Source organism: Aspergillus homomorphus (genome assembly GCF_003184865.1).
Source record: "Aspergillus homomorphus CBS 101889 unplaced genomic scaffold BO97scaffold_1, whole genome shotgun sequence".
Classification (NCBI taxonomy): domain Eukaryota; kingdom Fungi; phylum Ascomycota; class Eurotiomycetes; order Eurotiales; family Aspergillaceae; genus Aspergillus; species Aspergillus homomorphus.
Window position 1 is genome coordinate 27,304 of NW_020291887.1, and position 19,106 is coordinate 46,409.

Genomic DNA, 19,106 nt, shown 5'->3' on the forward strand with positions numbered 1-19,106 from the left:
TGTTAGTATTCTTCCATATCTGGCATAGCCTACCCCGGCCGGCGTAAGGTCGGATTTATCTGCATGGTGAGAATGGTAAAAGAAATGCACGCTATGATGGGTAGCTGAACGCTCTACATGAGTAAAAGTGAAGGGGACGGTCTAATCTAACTCGCCCATGAATCTCCGAAACCCCCATAGTCTCCGCTCGCGAGGAGGTCACAGATAGGCTTCGAGCCCGCTTGCTGATCTTCGAAGAATATTCGGGCGTTCTATCACGACAATTGAACCCTCCGACGTATTTTGCGTGGGCGATCGTCGGAAAGAGCTGGGAAGCGAATAAGGGGCGTAGGTTTAAGGTAGAGGAGAAGTCCGGCGCGCACTCCAGCAAGAATGGAGACACGGGACCAGAAGCTGATGAATGATTATGGCTTCGACTCCAGGTCTTCGCGTTTCAACAGCTGGATTTTGCCCATCGTCATGACAGGCGGTGTAGTGTTGGCGTCCGATTTCCCTTCGGCGCTCTCTTCAACACTCTTGGCCAGACTTTTGTCATAGCTCGTGGGGTCAATGCCCAAGATGCCGCCAACATACCCACCTCTTTCTCCAGGAACGCTGAACTCACGGAAGAGATACTTCCACTCATTCAACCAGGCCTTGACAGCTTTGCCAATCTTGTCCTTGCCGTTCTTGGAATGATGACCCGTGCCAGTGATGGCATAAACCACCCTCCGGCCCTCCCGAGCATGCTTCAACAAAATCTTCTCTAAGTATTCGATGGCCTCTTCTGGGTGCAAGCCGTGCAGATCAACATATAGCTCCTCTGAGGAGTCCTCTAAGCCAGCATGAGACAGATGTTTGTTCCGCTCTTCATAAAGTTGCCGGGCTGCTTCACGATGGCACTTCCTCATTGCTTCGTTCTCTGCCTGCCCCCGTAGAGACAATGCCTTGGCTGCCCTAGCATCATTTCGATTCCAGGCTTGGGCCGCACTATGACAAATTAGCTTCCATGCTTCGAATTCGCAAACCCGGTGAACTTACCCTTGAAGGAATTTATTCCTTACCGTACCGTGACCGATCGCTTTGGTCCGGTATTTGATATACTGTTCGTTGGCGCGTGCCCCGGTCTCAAGCCAAGGGATATTCTGCGGCGCTGGAATAGACTGGGCAGCAGCACTAAACTCTCGACCCCTGGCGGCGTCTTTGCCATTCTTTGACGTAGATTTCCCTTTTCCTGGGACGGGTGATGGAGACATGCGAACGACGTCGGCCAACGAAGCGGGAGGATTCTCCTTGCTGGGATTATTTTCGCGATTATGCGCGCCTCGTTTCCCATGATGTTTCTTTCCACTATTTCTCGCGCTCATAGCGGCCAAAGTAGGAAATGCATCGGGATCATCCACGGACAGAGCAGCTGGATTGAGCTCCCTGTGCTGATGTCGACTCCCTGGTCGGGAGTGAGGGCGTGAGAGGCTCTGCATGCTTCCGCTTCGTTTTCCCATGACATATTGCATAGCGTGCGGCGAGTGCTTCCCACCCGAAAGACCCGATAGGTGGCCGGGATACTTTCCAATGTATTGACCACTCCATTGGTCTCCGCCTCCTGCCTGGAGAGGGGGGAACGCCTCCGACACATTCTCAATGTGAAGCTGTGGACCGGTGGGGATGGTTTGATTCTCGTCTCCCAAGCTCATGCTTGCGACCAAGGCGGACGGATCATGAGAAAACGGACAACCGTCGCCGGCAAGGCAATTGCCCATCACCCAGTATCTGTGTTGTGTCAGTGACGAGGACCTATTGAATCGACCACCATGGCAATCTCAACTCACTTGCAAAGGTGATTGGTGAGGTCGTGACTAAACCAACAGTCGGCACGGAGACATTGCCCAGTGGATAACCAGTATTTGCAGACCACCGGACTGCGACTCTGCAGCGACGGACTGGCGGATTTCGACTGCTCCATGGACATCGATTTCCCCACCACGACATGGCCATCATCCGATTGATGTAACAAAGTCTCTCCGTCAGAAAATTGCGAAAGCGATGCGATAGTCGCGCCGAGATCGTAACTGTTTGCTTCCAAAGCCGCTTCAATCTCATCATTCGTCCGTTTGTCTCCAAGGACAGTGCGCAGGATATCGTGCGGGCTCATGTCGGGAACAAATTCCGGAGCAGTGGCACTCAATGCCGCCGTAATGCTCGGCGTCCCTAAGGATGAAGCGACACTATTGGCATCATCCGCGACTAACCAGTCGACATTGCTATCACTGCCGAAATCTCCATAGAAGTCCGACACATGGCTCTGGTCGGAGAATTCGTACGCATTCAAATTCGGAGAATGGGGAATGGGTTGAGCCAGGGCCAGCCGAGGTGACGGACGCGGTGAGGTGAATGGTGATACAGTCGAGGAAAGCGGGGGACGCGGATAACCCCCTCGGGAGCTTTGGAGCCAGGAAGTGCTTCCAGGGCTGGTGCCTAAGTTGGAATGGGGCGACAAGGGCGTGGCTGAACGGGCCATCTGCCAGGGAGCAGGAGACGAGCGACGGATGACCGTATGGCGAGGAGGTGGTGGGGAGGAGTCGGGCAGGGTGCGGTTTCGATGGCGCCAGAGGACGTCCAGGACGGCATTTTCGAGCGCTGGACCGGATAAGGAGGTCTTTTCGCGAATGAAGTCTTCAATCTTCTCCGCCTGATCCTCCTCATCTAGAGCTTCATTCTGGAGGATCTGCAGACACTCCTCCAGGAGATCTTCTGCAATCATGATGAAAGAGGGCGTTGTGTTGGCTAGTGCAGCTGGAAAGCAATGGAAACACGGCGCGAAGGAGAGATGTGGGGTAACCGATGATTGCGAGGCTGGGACCGTTGAGCGGGAAAGCGTGGAATAGCTGGAAGGAGTGTTGCAGGATTCACAGAACAGTATCCATTATCATGTTTTGAGTCCCAGATGGTTCTTTGTCGACTATATATGAGAGACTTGAGAGACGGAAGGAAGTTAGCAATGTTGGTAGGCGACAGGACAGCAAGCTTGCGGTTCCACGGGTGATTACATCGCATCTGCCCTCACCATAGGATCGTCGACGATAAGGAAGACGGAAAACAATAAAAGCAATCCCCAAAAAGAACAAAAGAGAAGGTTCGACCAGCCGAAGCTTGTTTGTGGAAGCCCGAGAGGGAGGATGAAAGAGGGGTAGAAAGAGAGGGGAGGAGGAAATAAAGAGGAGAAAGAGGATGGGGGTTGGAGGAGGAGGAGAAGGAGGAGGAGGAGGGAGATGGAGATTCCAGTGTCAGTTCGGGGGGGGAAGAGGGGAGGGGAGGGGAGGGAGGAGACTTGACTGATTGGGAATGAGATGAGAGAGTGAGTGAGCGGGAAGCCGCCGGAGAGATTAATCCAGCCAACAAACAGTACTAAGGCTTGTACCTACCTTAAGGTAGTTCAACTGGTCCGGCCATTTCCTTTCTCCAACTAAAATGCCACCACCCCTGATCCCTTGTTGTATTGACAGATAGATGGTTCTCCCAATCACATCCCAGTTGTCAAGCTGGTCCGTTTGTTTTTCTTTATCTCAACTGACTTAACTTTCCCTGGATTCTGGATTGCTGTCAGGCTGTCAGGCTGTCAGGCTGTCAATCTTCGCCTGGACCAACTTCCTCCTCCTCACCCCCCTTTTTCATTCTGACACCTAGATCATCTGGCTGGTCTGATTGATGAAGAGACCAACGGCTATGTGGGGAATTCTAGACTAATCACATACAGTGGTAGTTAGTGGCAGCAGATCTACCGATGTGTGATGGGCAGCAATTTCTCCCCATCACATGAATAGCAGAGAGACCTCGAGGCAATTCTTAGCTCTCCTGAAGATTGAGGAATTAGTATCTTAGGATCATCTCATCTTTCCCTGATCTAGATCTGTTTCTGAACGCTTCAATCATCAAGAAGACAATAAGATGGTATCCGGTAATCATCTATACCAGTATTGTAATTTTCTGCGGGCAGTTTGTCTTGTCTGACTAAGGCCAGCAGCAGCTCCGAGACCTCCAGGCAGCCAGCTTCAACGGACCTGTCTGTAGCTGCCGTCAATAATTGATCATTCAGGAGAAGGAAGAAGAAGAAGAAGGTTCTTTGCACTGCTGGACAGCTCTTTCCTCTCTTTCTAACCTGGTCCTTTTGGCATGAGATATCTTGCTACATTAACTTGATCTTTCACCAAGTCTTCTTGCATCCATTACTGCTTCTTCCTCCTGCGCCTGCACACCTCATCATCGCATCACCCGTGGACGAACTCTTCCGCCATCCCCCGCTCATGTACCATTCCTAGTCGAGGGCTTAGAGACGCCCTCCTTTTTGAGAAACACATTGAGAAACTGTTGGGAATTGGCAATTGGGAATCCATTGGGCATAACACGTGCTGCGACCAAATCCCCAAGAAGAAAACCCTGAGAAGACGTCGAGTTCACTGGTTTGCGCCCGTTTCGTCATTCTGCCTATTCAGGCCTCCGCTCCACTTTCGGCTGTCGATCCTGTGGCCTTTACTCGGGATAGCTAAATCGAAGCCCCATACTCCAACTTTCCCGACTTCTTCAAGTTTGCCTGCCCGTATTCCCAAAAAAAAAAAAAAAGAAAAAATGCCTGCGGGTTATACATCCACAGCGCGGGCTCTCGCCGTCTCCCCAACGTCGCCAGAAGCTTTTTCCCCGTCTGACGAGGGCGTCTTCCCGCCATGGAGTCAACGAGCGTCTGCTCAACGAAACTCCCCAGGTTCCTCTAGCCGCACTCCGACGACGTTGCGCGAGCAGGCCATCGACCGAGCGACCCAAATGTCGCGACGAATTCGAGCAGCATGGCGAAAGATGACTTTCTGGCAGAGAGTGGGCGCAGTAGGTGCTTTTGTCTTGGCTAACCTGCTGGGACTGGCATTTTTGTTCTTTACCGGAAAGGTGTTCATTTGGATCCGGCCCATGGCAGCTCAGTGGGAGAAGTCTCGTTTGGCCTTTTTCATCCTCTGGCTATGTGTCTTCTTTGTTTCTTTTCCTCCGTTGGTAGGATGGTCGACATTCGGAACAGTATCTGGCTATCTTTTCGGGGTGTGGAAAGGGTGAATTTGGTCCCATTCGATTCGTGTATAATGCTTTTAGGGCTAACATTCCAGCTAGTTGGCTCCTCTACGCCTCGGCAACGGTGCTCGGGTCGACCGCATCATTCATCGTTTCGCGGACAGTCTTGTCTAAATTCGTGCATCGGTTGATTGAGCGCGATAAACGATTCGCAGCCCTCTCGCTGACCTTGAAGTACGATGGTCTTAAGTTGCTATGCATGATTCGTTTATGTCCACTACCCTACTCCGCGTGCAATGGGGCTGTCTCAACCTTCCCGACCGTTCATCCGTTGATGTATGGACTCGCCACCGCACTGGTGTCTCCTAAGCTACTAGTGCCCGCCTTTATCGGCAGCAGGCTCCGGGTCCTGTCAGAGAACAACGAAAAGATGAGCGCCGGTTCGAAGGCTGTGAACATTTGTAGTATTATCTTCACGATCGCCGTCGGCGTCTTCACCGGACTGTATATATACAAAAGGTACTGCACTCGGATAACCCTACCTACATCCTCCAGCTAATGGGCTTCGTTTAGAACTCTGGCTCGAGCCAAGGAATTGGAAGCCAAAGAACGTGAGGATATTCGACGGACTCTGCAAGCGGACCACGCCGCTCATCGTTCACACCAGAGCTTCTCGGAGGACCCGGACGTCGATGCGGCCGCCCGCACTCTTGCCCGTGATGAGGAGGAACAGATCGGTTTCACGGATTTGGACGATGACCACGTGGAATTGGCTATCGACGATGAAAGTAGCAGTGAGAACTTGGGCGGCCAGGGCAAGTCGTCGCGCTATCGGGATGAATTCACCGATAATGACTCGGATGCCTTCCGGGAGGAAGATGGTGCGCATGAGGAGACATATACTTTGCATACCCATGTGCGCCGGGACTGAAGCTTCTAGGAACGCCGGAATCCGACTCAGACCGCACAGCATATACATCGGACCCTTTGTACTTGATTAGAGTCTTCGCTCATGAGTGACGTCTTGTATTCTATAAAGAAAGAGAGCCAAAGATGAATATGACGGTTTACGAAGCCGGACCAACAGGCTTGGTGCTGTTTAGATCCCGAACCATGGGAGATCATTCGAGCGCGCGACGTTCAGGTAGTGTCACTACACTACCCGGGAGTTTCCTGTCTCCTTTTCTCTTTTTCTTTCTGTAATTCATTCTTAGCGGAGAAACCAGATTGGCGAGTGGCTTGTCTAAGGGCAGGATGAGTTAGCAATCATCAACCATATCCATATATGTAAAGAAGATGGGGCAGCGGACTGCTGCTGCCAGAGAGGGTGGGAAGGAAGGGAGTGAGTGAGTACTTGCCTTCCTCCCTTCGCGGGGTTCCGGCCGAACAAACCGCCGATCCAAAAAAGGGCATTCCCAATCTTGCCTTACGTTGAACGCTCCCTTCAGGTCCTCCTTTCCGCCTTCCGCATTTCCTCACGTTGCCCCTTGATTCGCCCCCCTCTCGTAGGTGAGAGAGAGGACCTTGTTGCATATGTTTAGTGCGAGTTTCTAGGTTGGTATATCGCTGAATTTGTCCCTTTCGATGCTTGCGCTTGTGGGGACTCTGGGGCGTCATGGGCTTGGCTGATAAGGATCTTCCGATTGAACACCCTCTTAGCCTAGATGTATATGGTGTCTAATAAGAGTAAGTCACCTGCTCCTCCAGTCAGACTTCCTGGTTTCCTCCGTCAAATCCGCGATGTACGAAGTGTCTTCTAACCCTATTTAAAGGAGACCTAACACATCCTCAAGCCAAGCCGTTTGCTTCCCGCAGTCAAGGATTTCTCTTGGTGGCGCCTAGCATGTGTCGATAGAGGGATATTCAACTAGTATGAAAACCGCAGCCTCTGTTGGGGCTCAGGGCCCGAATGGGCACACTTCCCATATCAACCCGTTCAGTCAATACCTGCCTACAGGTCTCGGGGCTATGGCCAGCGCTGGGGGACAATTCTCCATGTTCTCGGCTCGCCAAGTTTTTCCTGAGAGCAGTCAGCCGGCACGGCTACCGGCAGTAATACAGTCGGGTAATGTAGCTGCCGACAGGCTTCTAGGTGCGAGTGGCGCCATAGCCTCGACCGCGATTTCGACCTTAAATGGTAGTGCGATGCAGCCCTCTGTCATAGGGGGCTCGAGTGCCCTGCAGAGGTTAAGTGGACAGTCTGCGGATACTGCGACCACCAGCATCGCCACGCTACATGCACCCAATGGTGGTGCGACTGTATCCCGCGATCATATCCCTGACTTGACGACGAGCTCATACTCTATGCCCTCGTCCGGCTCCAGTCAGACCAAGTCCGACTCGCCGTCTACAACTCTGACCGGCGCTCTGTCCTCGGGGTCCACTTCTATCACGACCGATCCCCCACCCCAGAGCCGATCGGAGCATGTTCCAATCCCCATCAAGTATCGCCCGCGATCATCGATTCCATCGCGAATGCCGCCAGCAGTGTATGCTCAGCAGTGTGTGGCGGCCGCGTATGCCTCTCGGCTCAATCCTTACTCCTTGCACAAGAAGGAGCAAGAGGCGCTCCAGGACCATCTCTGTCATTTACATGTCACTGTGTATCTGAACATCCGGAATGGCATCTTGCGATTGTGGACGCGAAACCCAATGGTGAGCGTCACCAAAGAGGAAGCGCTAGGATGTACGAAAGATTATCGCTGGGTGAATCTTGCCACATTCGCTTATGACTGGCTCATAAGGAATGGATACATCAATTTTGGGTGTGTGGAAATCCCCACCGCCCTGGTACCCCCTAGGAAGGGGCGCCGGAAGGATGGCCCGGTGATCGTGGTTATCGGAGCAGGCGTAGCGGGCTTGGGGTGTGCGCGGCAACTGGAGGGACTTTTCCACCATTACCGCGATGCGGACTCGCCCCCGCGGGTAATTGTCCTGGAAGGGAGACGCAGGATCGGCGGTCGTATTTACTCGCATCCGCTACGCAGCCTGGAGTCTTCGAAACTAGCCCCAGGGATGGTTCCCAAGGCTGAAATGGGCGCTCAGATTATCGTGGGTTTTGAGCATGGCAATCCGTTAGATCAGATCGTTCGCGGCCAGCTAGCTCTCCCCTATCACCTGTTACGTGATATTTCAACCATCTATGATATCGATGGCTCAGCGGTAGACGAAGCTCGGGATGCAACAGCTGAGATGCTGTACAATGATGTCCTGGACCGGTCAGGCCTCTACCGTCACAAATCCGTGATAGTTCCTACGGCAGAAGGTGATCGAGACTTGATCGATAATGGTCGGGACATCGTGACCAACGATGGACTCACTGTCAGGCAGTATGAAGAGGCGAGGGCTGCCGGCACCATTGGACTCCTGTTTCCTGCCAAAAAGATCCGTAGAGGTGTGGGTCACAAGACAGCAGAAATCAAACCAGTCGGTGTCCCGTTAGCCGTCGACAGCAACGAAGAGAATCCAACCAAGCTCGCTTGTCAGACAATGGGTTGGAGCCTGAAACCGGGGGTTTCAGAAACCGAAAAGGTCAATCTAGATCCTACAGCGAAGGCCTCTCGGCATCAGACTCTGGGGGCCGTCTTAGACGAAGGGGTCCGGCAGTACCAGCGCATGCTGCCGCTGACCCCTAAGGATATGCGATTAATGAACTGGCACATGGCCAATCTAGAATACGCGAACGCTGCTAATGTTGGCAAGCTCAGTCTCTCCGGCTGGGACCAGGATATGGGCAACGAGTTTGAAGGGGAGCACTCGCAGGTGATCGGCGGATACCAGCAGCTTCCCTACGGCCTATGGTCGTTGCCTACCAAGCTTGACGTTCGTCCTAACAAAGTTGTTTGCAACATCGCTTATGATCAGACTGGGCGCGGCAAACAGAAAGCCGTGGTCCAATGTGAAGATGGTGAAACCTTCATGGCGGACAAGGTGGTCTTCACAGGGTCACTGGGCGTCTTAAAGTACCGGAACATCCAGTTTTCTCCTCCTCTTCCGGAATGGAAGCTGGGGTCCATTGACCGGCTAGGCTTTGGGGTCATGAACAAGGTGATTCTTGTATTCGATGAACCCTTCTGGGACACGGAACGCGACATGTTCGGTTTGTTGCGCGAGCCGCAGAACCGCGACAGTATGAGACAGGAAGACTATTCCGCCCATCGAGGCCGCTTCTACCTCTTTTGGAATTGCATGCGAACAACCGGCCTGCCTGTACTCATAGCTCTGATGGCCGGTGACGCCGCCCACCAAGCTGAATGCACTCCGGACGCCGAAATCATCGCCGAAGTAACCAGCCAGCTCCGCAACGTGTTCAAGCACGTTGCTGTGCCAGACCCTCTGGAGACAATCATCACCCGCTGGGCCAGCGACAAATTCACCCGTGGGAGCTATTCCTTCGTCGCCGCGCACTCCCTCCCCGGCGACTACGACCTGATGGCTCGGTCAGTGGGCAACCTGCACTTTGCCGGTGAAGCCACATGTGGCACCCATCCAGCCACTGTTCACGGCGCATATCTCTCTGGTCTGCGCGCAGCCTCGGAGATAATCGAGACAACCCTCGGACCCATCGAGGTACCCATCCCCCTCGTCCCGGAAAAGGGCACCAAGGTCGTCCCAGCGGCGGAGTTCCTCAACACTCCGCCGACGACGACTGCAGCCACCGGCCGAAAGCGCAAGCAACAACACCTTCACCCTTCCACAACGTCCATGATCCCATTGCCCAACCAACAACCCTCTAACCCGGACAACCCCAACCCCTCTCCCGAATCTCTCGCCCGCGCAGCCTACGACAAAGCGATGTGGGCCTCCATCTACTCCGAACTCGGCCCTCCCGTGCCCCGTCCGGCCCGGACAGTGCTCAACCCGTTCCTCCTCTATCAGAAGGACGTCTGGGCCCGGTGCCGCGCCCAGTGCGACGAGGCCCGTCGCGCAGCCACGAACGACCCCACCGCCAAAGCGGCCCGCGACGAAATTCGTCAAGCGCTGGGGCGGATGTGGCGCCAGGCCAACGAGGCAGAGAAGCGGCCCTACCTCGAGCAAATCGAGGTAAACCGGCAGACCAACACCTCAATTCAGGAACAGTGGCGGCGGGAGTTGACTGCGTGGGAGAAACTAGCCCAGCAGGTCCGGGAGCGGTGGTGCAACGATAATCCGTTCGAGGCATGGGCAGAAAGAGAGTTCGGCGTTCGTCCGGGGACTGGTCATTCTGGTGGCGGTGGTGATGGCAGCGGTGAGGGGGGTGTGCTTCTGAATGGACTCGCGCACGCAAGTAGTAACGGCAGTCAGGACAACGGCCATCTGACACCGATTGCTGCTGTTGACACACCTGCGTCTGCATCTGCACGGGCTACTGTTCCCCCTGCTGATCAGCAGCAACCGAACGGTTTGTCCCATCCTTAAGTGACTAGACCATGTTACTGGTAGTATTTAGTTATACTAGTCTTGTTTGCGAAAGATGAAATTCATCATCACCTCTATTCTATTCTATCTTGTTGTAATGTATTCACAATCAGAGATCCAGTCATGGGTCCGACTCATATAGAACCCCACTGTCTAAGCCGTGCATGTATCACTTATATCACAAACATGATATCAAAACATGAGAAAGTAAAAAAAAAAAAAAGATAAAAAAAACGCTAAGTCTAAGATATAACCCATAACAAGATAAGTCACGAGAAGATGGCGGCAGGGGGCGGTAATTTCAAAGGCGAAAAGACAGACAACATCAACTTCTATGCATCATGCTCATGCTCATGCAAGATCGGGGTGACAATGGTGTGTATGTCTAGTTTAGTGTGAAAAAAGACCTTATCAATGCGATAGAAGGCAAATATAAAGGCCGAGGGTGGCTAGATATGGGATTGGGAGGTGGTGAATGGTAGAGGGAAGGAGCGGCGGGTTGGAGTCGCTTAGAGAAGAGGGTTGGACTTGTACTCGGCGGCAGAACCCTCGGCTTCCTTCTTGACCTCGCCGTCGACCTCCTGGGTGGCGGGCTTGACGGTGGACTTCTCGATGGTGGAAACGGGCTCCTTGTCGTTGGACTCCTTCTCGGCAATGTACTTCTCGGCTTCGAGGGCAGCAATGCAGCCGGATCCTGAGGGGTGAATTGTCAGTAAGCATGATTGTTTAAGGGAGATACATTTACAACATACCGGCACTGGTGATGGCCTGGCGGTAGCGCTTGTCCTGGACGTCACCGCAGGCAAAGACACCCTCCACGCTGGTGTAGCTGGTGCCGGGCTGAGTGACGATGTAGCCATCCTCATCGAGCTTGATCTGACCCTTAACCAGAGCGGTGGCGGGGTCGTGGCCGACGGCGTAGAAGAGACCGTTGGCGTCGACGACCTCCTCCTCGCCGGAGACGACGTTCTTGACGCGCAGGTGGGTCATCAAGCCCATGGGCTTCTCCTCACCGAGGACCTCGGTGGCGACGGTGTTGAAGCGGACCGTGACCTTGGGGTGGGACAGCAGACGCTGGGCCATGGTCTTACTGGCACGGAGCTTGTCCTTGCGGACGAGCACGGTCACGCTGCTGCCGTACTTGGCAAGGAACATGGCCTCCTCGGCGGCGGAGTCACCACCGCCGATGACGAAGAGGGGCTTGTTGCGGAAGATCGGCACGGCACCGTCGCAGACAGCGCAGGCGGAGATGCCGTTCTGCCAGTACTTCTCCTCACCAGGGAGGTCGAGACGGCGGGCGTTGGCACCGGTAGCGATGATGACGGCGTCGGCGGTGTGAGCGGGCTCGTTGTCGGGGCCATCGTTCCATTCGGTCCAGAGCTTGAACGGGCGCTGGGACAAGTCCACCTTGGAGATGGTCTCCGTGATCACCTCGGTGCCGAACCGGACGGACTGCTTGCGCATGTTCTCCATCAACTCCGCACCGCCGATACCATCGGGGAAACCGGGGAAGTTCTCGATGTCGGTGGTAGTGGTGAGCTGACCGCCAGCGGCGGTGCCGTTCGCCAGCATACCCTCATAGAGGACGGGCTTGAGTTCGGCGCGGGAGAGGTAGATGGCCGCGGTGTGCGCAGCGGGGCCGGAGCCGATGACTACAAGCAAAAATGGTTAAGGCCCACTCCTGGCAACCCAATTGAGCGGATGCATAGTACTTACTGACGACGTTAGTGTGAACCATTCTGGAGGCTGGAGGATTGACGCGCAGTGGCGTCGAAAGGGGATTAGGGAAAGCGGAGGTAGCCGGTGAGGATTTTTGGTGGAGCGAGGAAGTAGCCGCGGCAGTCAATCCAAGAGATGCACGCAGGGAGGAGAAGGGAAACCGACGAAAGGCGGAGGAGAACAGATTGGCGGTGTTTTAAGGGGTTGAAGGGAAGAGTGAAATGAAAAGTTAAGTTGAAGGTAAGTGGGAGAGAGAGAGTGGGTGGGAAGTGGAGGAAGAAGAATGAATTAATAGTGATGGGAAAGACTGAACGGAGGGGCAGCGAATCCACCAGAAAGTTGGGCTGGCCGGGGCGAGATTAGCTAAGAGTTCAAGTCCACTATAGAGCAGAAGATCCACCGACCACTGGATTTTATCAATTGGATCCAGAGTGGCAGAATTGAAATGTTAGTCAGACAAACGTATGAACGTACGCAGAAGCAAATCCAGATTGCACAATCCAAGAAGCAATTGAAGATCCAAAGATAAAGAAACAATCAAGGGAAATTCTCACAAATCATCGGCGGCGAGACTCTGGTCACGTGCTGTGCTTATAAAGCGCCGCCTGGCCGAGACCGCCTTTGATTATCGATCAGATTATCTATCTACAGTACTCAGTAGTAACATTGTTACACTCCAAGTCACTTACGTATACGTATACCTCCGTCCGTCGTTATGCTCGTTCATCAGTCATCATCAAGTATCGGTCGTCAAGTCGTCACGCCTCATTCGCCCCTTCCCCTCACTTGGATCGTCCAAACCATTTCTTCCGCTTGGAAGGTGTAGTCTCCTCCTTATCACCCTCCTCCCCCTCCACATCCTCAGCGCTTGCGCCCACCAGCCCGGCCGGTCCTATTCCATTACTCTCCCTCACTACCCCACCATATATCATCTCTCGAGGATTTTCAAAGTTATCATCACCTTCGTCGTCCTCCTCCTCATCACTCAGCCCATCCCCATCCTCTACCTCTGTATCCTCCGCCGGCAGTTTCTCTCGCTTTGCTCCCCGCACTCCCAACCATTTCTTCCATCCCTTGGCGACTGGGGCCGCTGGTAGGTCAAAGTCCATCCCCTCGTAGCGGAGCGGGGGTACCAGAAGCTTGTATGGGGCGGTGATACCAGCTGGATCTTTCGGGTTGAGCTCCAGGTTAAGCGTAATAGCCAGTCCCTCTTCCATGTCGATAAATGTATCCATGCCACGATTGCCCGCCTTCTGGCTCAGATTCGTGGGCCGGCGTTGTAAAGGTCCAGGCTGGAATTCCTTCGACTGGAAATAGCCATCCCCAGTTTCAATCGAGGGGAAGGTTCCATCCATGCTCATACGCCGGCCTACCGGGGCCTCGCCTAGATTGAAATCCCTCGTAGGTGGTGGGCCGCGACCAGAAAGACGGCGGAACAGGCCTCCGCTGGGAGGCTTATCCCCCCGCGTCAACGATAAGGTCCTCTTCAATTTACGCGGACGAGGCTCTTCCACGCCTGGTCTCAATGCAGGTCGCGGTGTTCCTGGTGGTATAGAGCCTATAGTATTGTTAGCAAGGACCACTTGCTGTTAGCTTTGGCTGACTGAGGGATGGCTGACCTGGCTGATATTGACGGATGGAGCACCAGTTCCGCCGGGGTAAAAGCCTCTTATTGTTACGGGGCTTGTTGTTCACATCGTGAGTGAAAATCGGGACCATGTCTTCGTCCGTATTGGTATCCATGTGATGCACTCGGTTGCGTTTGTTTAGCATGTCGGAGATCATCTCCGTCTCGGGTAGGTCCGCAATGGCGGAGGAGATGACGTTAGGCATATATCGGTAGTCCTTGTCCTTGGGGATGTTCAACTTCGGATTCGAGTAGAATTGGCCGACGGCGGCCAGATGGACATCACCACTATAGCACAGACCAGTCAGCTGCGAGATCGATTAGGGACTTGGGGCTATGGGCTTACCTCAGAATAGTCACTCGGACTGACTTCTCGGCGGCCAGATCTTGGAGATCCTCAATTAGATACGTCCGCTCTGACTTGTGGTGTTTAGCCGTCCAATGGTCGTCAAAGATCTCCACTTTGCCGCCAGTTTTGTTTACCAAGCCGCCCAAAAGTCCGGCTTTACCCAGAGACTTGCGGCTATTGAGGATGTTTTTGACCATTGCCTTGATCTTTATCAGCGAGCTTGTACAAGTAGAGAATTGCATCCATCACATACCACTCTTGGGTACGCTATCGGGATAGACAAAGAGACGATGAGGTGCTTGGTCTCGCCTCGTGATATCTCGCGGTGACATCGGTCCCAGATTAAATCGCACGTTTGCTCGCTAAGGATTTCATCTGTCTACAGCACCAAAATTGTTAGTGCGCACAAGATCAGCACTCGAGGTTCATCAGCTTACCATCCGCTCCGTGCGGCAGTCCAGTCCAAGGAAGGCTACGCCGTCACCCAAGGACATGAAAAGATGTCGACTCCTTTGGTTGATGTACGGCCCTGGTTGGGCTCCAAGAAGCCAACTCGGTTCCTCCGCTTCGGTTTCTTCCGGGACACTGTGATGTTGGAATAGGAGATAATACTTGAACGCAATGTTACCGAGACCCGAAATGACAGCGCTGTTCATAAACTCCTCCGGGTAGGAGCCGAATCCCTCAATGATCTCATGGTCGTTCCACATGTTCACCATGGGAATCTGAGAGCTGGCTAGGGAGAAGAGTCCTTGGGAGAACCATGCAGAGTAGTTTCCAAGATAGAAGTCATCAAGCTCGGCTCGAAATTCGGCCGTGAATGATGCATCATACTTCTCTCCCAAGCTCTTTATCTTTACCCATTCCTGGAAATGGGCTGTCTCTGCGATGACCTTATCATTAAAGATCTGGTCACCTCCACCAATCATAACGTGGAAGGGCTGGGTCTGATGCTCATTCAAGATATCACGCCATAACGGATCAGGCCCGCACAGTTTGTTGGAGTCGACGGCTGGGCTGAAGCCGTTACCCGTATGGAACATGATATTCATTGGTTGCCCACGTGCTGGCACCCAGAAACCAATGGCAGGGCCCTGGTTTAGTCGATAAGCGATCCGCTGCTGAGTAGGACCTAATTCGACCTCAATGTTAAACCTCCAGAACGTCACATCCCGCCCAGGGTCCGCGTAGAGGCGAGCTCCGGCAACCTCGGTGTAACTTCCAGCGGCTTCTCCATCCACGGAGTGAACTCTATTGGCAGGGACTGGCTGTTTGACACCTTCACTGCTGTAGTCAACCATGCTTGCGGACATCTCGTATAGGCCATCATCATTCTCAATAAGTGATAGGTCTGTCTCTTCCTTGATATGATCCACTGGTTTGACATAAAGAGCGCGGCCATCTCGCCCTAGCTTCATGAGTCCTGCTGTGGGGTCAACGTACTCAGGTGCGAGTCGAGCTTCTTCTCCGTCTACTTGAAATGGTGGAGGGGGGAGCAGATCCATGGGTTGCGAAAATAATCTCAGTGTCGGGCATGGCTCGTAAGATGAGCGCGAATCTTGCGTCACAATAAGAATACTACCTCTCCATGTCTCCTTGTTGAACGGCCCATTGGGTCCATCAATGCGAATGCGCTTCAATCCGCCATACCTGAGCAGGGGTCCGCATTTCAGGAATATCGGCGGCTGAAAGCGCTTGCTGCCTATATGACAATGTTTGTTAACACCCGAAGACGAACTCAAACTTGATGCCGTCGAACTGCTTACCTGTTGATTTTTGAGTCGGTGTTCCCTGCGGAAAGTCACTAGGCAATGCCCTACTACGTCGACGATTATTGCTCGTTCCGCCTTCCCACCAAGCCTTGCTTCGATCGGCGTCTAGTCGCTGGAAGTCAAAGTCGGATGCTCCTAGTCGAGCTACTTGTGCAGTCTTCCACTCCGATAGAGGAGGCGGGGTAGGTGGTGGTACATTGAACGAGACCTTGGGTTTTGACGGCGCACTCGTTGTCGTTCCAACAGTTTCTCGGCTCAGGTCGGCGCTCAGATCAGCACCCAATGGGATGGACAGCTCGGGTGCAACGCCACCAAGATTTTTCGCAGGATCCCGCTGTAGCATCGTCTTCGATATCTGGGGGCCCGCGTCTGGGACAGCTTGTGGCAGTGGTCTACCTTGTTGGGTCGTCGAGTCATACTGCGCGTGCGCCCCTGGTTTGCCAGATTCCATCTGATTCGGTACATTCTTCCTGGTGGGCGGCACCATCCTATCTTGTTTTGGGGGCGCCGAATCAAATGTTCTTGCCTCAAGGGCTCGCGAGTCTTGGTGACCGCTCGTGTTCATCGCTCGTGGGCCCATAGGAGGTCCCCCGGTTCTGTGGCTCACGGTCACTGTTCGTCTGGGGGCGGTGCCTCTGCTTACCACCGCCGCACTCGATTTTCCCACACCGGAGTACGGGCCCTCATCAGGAGAGTATGCCAGCGGATTTGGAAGGGATGGAGCACTGGTGCGCGAAGCTCTGGGCTTCTCGTATGGATTTTGTTCCAAGGGGCCATACTCTGCTCGATTTTCAGAAGCAAGCCGTCGATGACCCGGCCGTCTGGTACCTTGTGTAGCCGGCTGGTTATGTCTGGTGGTCTGCTCACTCATATCTCGTGGAACATCCTCGCGGCCTGCTACTCTCGGGTCAGCCCGGTTTGATGGTTGTGAAGATGCCGCTCCTCGACCTTCGGCCTCCTTTTGCATCCGTTCTTTCAACCTCATTTCAGCCTCCAACACTCGTGCCCTCTTCTTCTCTTTCAAGGACACCTCTAGCAGTTGGAGAGGCGAGCGATCCGAGGCCAAGGGCCGCCCACGGTCCGCTGTGGAGCGTCGAGTATTCGACCGGCTCAAGGGAGAATTTTGGCTGTTCGACGTTGAAGCCTTGGGGCCACCATCTCCGTGTTTCCTTGCGCTGGTTGCCTGTAGCGGCTCATTCTCCTCGGACCACAAGGATGGTTCTAACGACGGTAGCTTGTCCGTTCGCCCCATGATCTCTTCCGGATGGTTTTTACCTCGGCCTCTGCTTTTTGTAGAACCAGAGCGAGATGAACGGTGGCCATGTGGTCTCTCGGGATTGCTATTGTAAGGTACAAGAGGTGTGTCGAGGTTCTTCATGTCCACGGTGTAGTTCTCATTGTCATGATCGTAATCGGCAGTGGACCATCCTTGAGAAGGCTGTCGCCGGTGCGATGTAACTGGGCGCGGAGCATTGGTGGACACTTGGTCGGAAGACATAGAATCCCCTGTCTCGATGGCTTGAGTGCTTTCTGTGGCCATTGTTGGGCAGATTGGGTTGGAGAAATGTCATGCGCAGAAGCACAGATCCGCCCTCGACAACTGTGCAAGGATGAGTCGTGGCTGGGGTCTCGCAGAACCGAGGAAGCTAATACTGCATATGTGGGTTTCCCTACTATGCGATTCAACCAGATTAATATGATCGCATAGTTGTCAATGATTAGGGGCGACCTCTGATATGGTCAAACTCGCAATGCGACCTCGGTAGGCAATATTCCGGCGCGGAGTATACGAGCGGGCAAGTATACACTTCCCTTTGGCGCAGTGTTACACCAACCACGAGATGGAGGCTATGGTGGGGTTGGCTTGTGACAGTAGTCAATGAAGGCAAGACAGAGACTCGGTAGATGCGATGAATGGAGGGGCGATATGGGGCAGAATTAGCAGAGTGTCGGCGAAAAATCCAGGTGGAGGAGGAGGGGAGAATTGAAATGCCATGATGGATTGGGAGCGTGGGGAGCAATAATAAGATAAACGGGTGGCTGGCAGACCAGCCCTGCCTCCTCTTCGTCGTTTTCCTGCTCCTGCGTCCGGCGGGGCTGCACCACGAGCACTGCCAGCTACATATCAGGCTTCCGTGTTTTCCTCTTCTTGGTTTTTCTTGGGTTTCTTTTTATGGTCATTTTGAGTATGAAGTCCCAATTGCTTACCCCGTGTGTCCGCCTTGCCCCATCTGATTCGCGCACTTGATCCTCGCCAAATCATCAGGCTAAACGTTGTCTTCCTCACCGATTGTCGATCGATTTTTCAACTCGCTGCTGGCGGCGCAGTTGTCAATCCGGCCCAATGCCCAGGGTAAACTGCAGGAATTTGATTTCATTTTGTGTGGTTTCGTCCATTTTCGGATCTGGTTACTTGGGGGGTTCAGTATGGAAATAATCCCTGTGGGAACGCACGGCCCCAGCTCCGATGACGACGACGAAATAAGACCTGTGAAGTTGACCTATCAATAGCATTAGGCTATACTAGTGCAGCTGCCACTACTTTTCTGCGTCGTCGCTTAGCATGAAACACTCTATCGAGGCCAACAATGCTGGGGAATCAGGGCCCCAATCGACGTGCGTCAATCTGGCAAGGAAGTCGGGATGATTCGGGCCAATGGGGTAAGTGAGGTACCTGGTAGATGTACTCATACTTTGGGCTTGATGTAGCTTCGGGAGATGTGGTACGTAGCTACGCAAACTACACAGGTGTCAGGCTGGTTTGGTATACCTATGCGTAACATGGTATGCGCTGGTGGATTGAGAGCTACTGGTACGTGGGACAATTCGGGATGGGGGACAAGGACTGCTTCTCCCTTTCAGGACTCGACTTGCTGGTGACAGTCTTGTGGGAATCGTCAGAAGGGCACGAGCTTACGAGTCTATGTCTAATGCGAGAGATTCAAGGTTGCGAGATCGAGTCCTCGCTGATGAGAACAAAAAGGGGCGAAAAAAAGAAAACGACACCTGTGAGATTCGAACTCACGCGGGCGAACCCACTGGCTTAGCAGGCCAGCACCTTAACCACTCGGTCAAAGTGTCTAATTGCTGGTATATATGAACTGAGTCCAAATAATATAGCATTTTTCCTGCGCACACTTATCCCTGTACTGACTAGAGCAGCGGTCCAGCCTTCCTCTAGAGCTGCGCTGCTTTCGCTTATCCGTGCGGC

General features: G+C 53.6%; 5 protein-coding genes and 1 non-coding gene across 6 annotated transcripts; 2 read left to right on the top strand and 4 right to left on the bottom strand.

Moving 5' to 3' along the window:
* Positions 1 to 27: 27 nt before the first annotated feature.
* On the bottom strand, positions 28 to 3,227 carry BO97DRAFT_358688 (CCCH zinc finger and SMR domain protein). The gene is made up of 3 exons (XM_025692277.1): positions 1,809 to 3,227; positions 1,021 to 1,749; positions 28 to 969 (listed from the first exon to the last, which is right to left on the bottom strand). Exons 1-3 carry the CDS (start codon positions 2,738 to 2,740, stop codon positions 405 to 407), a joined length of 2,226 nt encoding a protein of 741 aa, XP_025556302.1. The 5' UTR covers positions 2,741 to 3,227; the 3' UTR covers positions 28 to 404.
* A 1,375-nt stretch (positions 3,228 to 4,602) lies between these two features.
* BO97DRAFT_334236 (TVP38/TMEM64 family protein) lies at positions 4,603 to 5,962 on the top strand (the record flags this gene model as incomplete). Its single annotated transcript, XM_025691392.1, has 3 exons — positions 4,603 to 5,072; positions 5,131 to 5,550; positions 5,605 to 5,962. The coding sequence occupies 3 exons, from the start codon at positions 4,603 to 4,605 to the stop codon at positions 5,960 to 5,962; spliced, it is 1,248 nt and encodes a 415-aa protein (XP_025556303.1).
* A 551-nt stretch (positions 5,963 to 6,513) lies between these two features.
* aof2 (putative lysine-specific histone demethylase Aof2) lies at positions 6,514 to 10,478 on the top strand. Its single transcript, XM_025692278.1, has 2 exons — positions 6,514 to 6,717; positions 6,804 to 10,478. The coding sequence occupies exon 2, from the start codon at positions 6,904 to 6,906 to the stop codon at positions 10,426 to 10,428; it is 3,525 nt and encodes a 1,174-aa protein (XP_025556304.1). The 5' UTR covers positions 6,514 to 6,717; positions 6,804 to 6,903; the 3' UTR covers positions 10,429 to 10,478.
* Positions 10,479 to 10,568: 90 nt separating this feature from the next.
* trr1 (thioredoxin-disulfide reductase TRR1) lies at positions 10,569 to 12,429 on the bottom strand. The gene is made up of 3 exons (XM_025699590.1): positions 12,145 to 12,429; positions 11,181 to 12,080; positions 10,569 to 11,122 (listed from the first exon to the last, which is right to left on the bottom strand). Exons 1-3 carry the CDS (start codon positions 12,164 to 12,166, stop codon positions 10,938 to 10,940), a joined length of 1,107 nt encoding a protein of 368 aa, XP_025556305.1. The 5' UTR covers positions 12,167 to 12,429; the 3' UTR covers positions 10,569 to 10,937.
* Positions 12,430 to 12,766: 337 nt separating this feature from the next.
* BO97DRAFT_380290 (uncharacterized protein) lies at positions 12,767 to 17,863 on the bottom strand. The gene is made up of 6 exons (XM_025693198.1): positions 15,890 to 17,863; positions 14,561 to 15,825; positions 14,377 to 14,502; positions 14,121 to 14,323; positions 13,767 to 14,062; positions 12,767 to 13,705 (listed from the first exon to the last, which is right to left on the bottom strand). The coding sequence occupies exons 1-6, from the start codon at positions 17,433 to 17,435 to the stop codon at positions 12,930 to 12,932; spliced, it is 4,212 nt and encodes a 1,403-aa protein (XP_025556306.1). The 5' UTR covers positions 17,436 to 17,863; the 3' UTR covers positions 12,767 to 12,929.
* A 1,032-nt stretch (positions 17,864 to 18,895) lies between these two features.
* Positions 18,896 to 18,976, bottom strand: BO97DRAFT_t20. Its single transcript has one exon. It is a non-coding gene; the product is annotated as a tRNA-Ser (tRNA).
* Positions 18,977 to 19,106: the final 130 nt, after the last annotated feature.

Excerpts from the sequence above, each read along its gene's own strand:
- aof2 (XM_025692278.1), top strand. The coding sequence starts at position 6,904 with ATGAAAACCGCAGCCTCTGTTGGGGCTCAGGGCCCGAATGGGCACACT.
- BO97DRAFT_358688 (XM_025692277.1), bottom strand. The coding sequence starts at position 2,740 with ATGATTGCAGAAGATCTCCTGGAGGAGTGTCTGCAGATCCTCCAGAAT. Across the intron at positions 1,750-1,808 it reads CTCACCAATCACCTTTGCAA|ATACTGGGTGATGGGCAATT; the intron begins GTGAGTTGAGAT and ends GACACAACACAG. Across the intron at positions 970-1,020 it reads AGGAATAAATTCCTTCAAGG|TGCGGCCCAAGCCTGGAATC; the intron begins GTAAGTTCACCG and ends AATTTGTCATAG.
- trr1 (XM_025699590.1), bottom strand. The coding sequence starts at position 12,166 with ATGGTTCACACTAACGTCGTCA. Across the intron at positions 12,081-12,144 it reads GGTTCACACTAACGTCGTCA|TCATCGGCTCCGGCCCCGCT; the intron begins GTAAGTACTATG and ends TTTTGCTTGTAG. Across the intron at positions 11,123-11,180 it reads CCAGGCCATCACCAGTGCCG|GATCCGGCTGCATTGCTGCC; the intron begins GTATGTTGTAAA and ends TTCACCCCTCAG.
- BO97DRAFT_380290 (XM_025693198.1), bottom strand. The coding sequence starts at position 17,435 with ATGGCCACAGAAAGCACTCAAGCCATCGAGACAGGGGATTCTATGTCT. Across the intron at positions 15,826-15,889 it reads ACCGACTCAAAAATCAACAG|GCAGCAAGCGCTTTCAGCCG; the intron begins GTAAGCAGTTCG and ends ATTGTCATATAG. Across the intron at positions 14,324-14,376 it reads CGATAGCGTACCCAAGAGTG|GCAATGGTCAAAAACATCCT; the intron begins GTATGTGATGGA and ends ATAAAGATCAAG.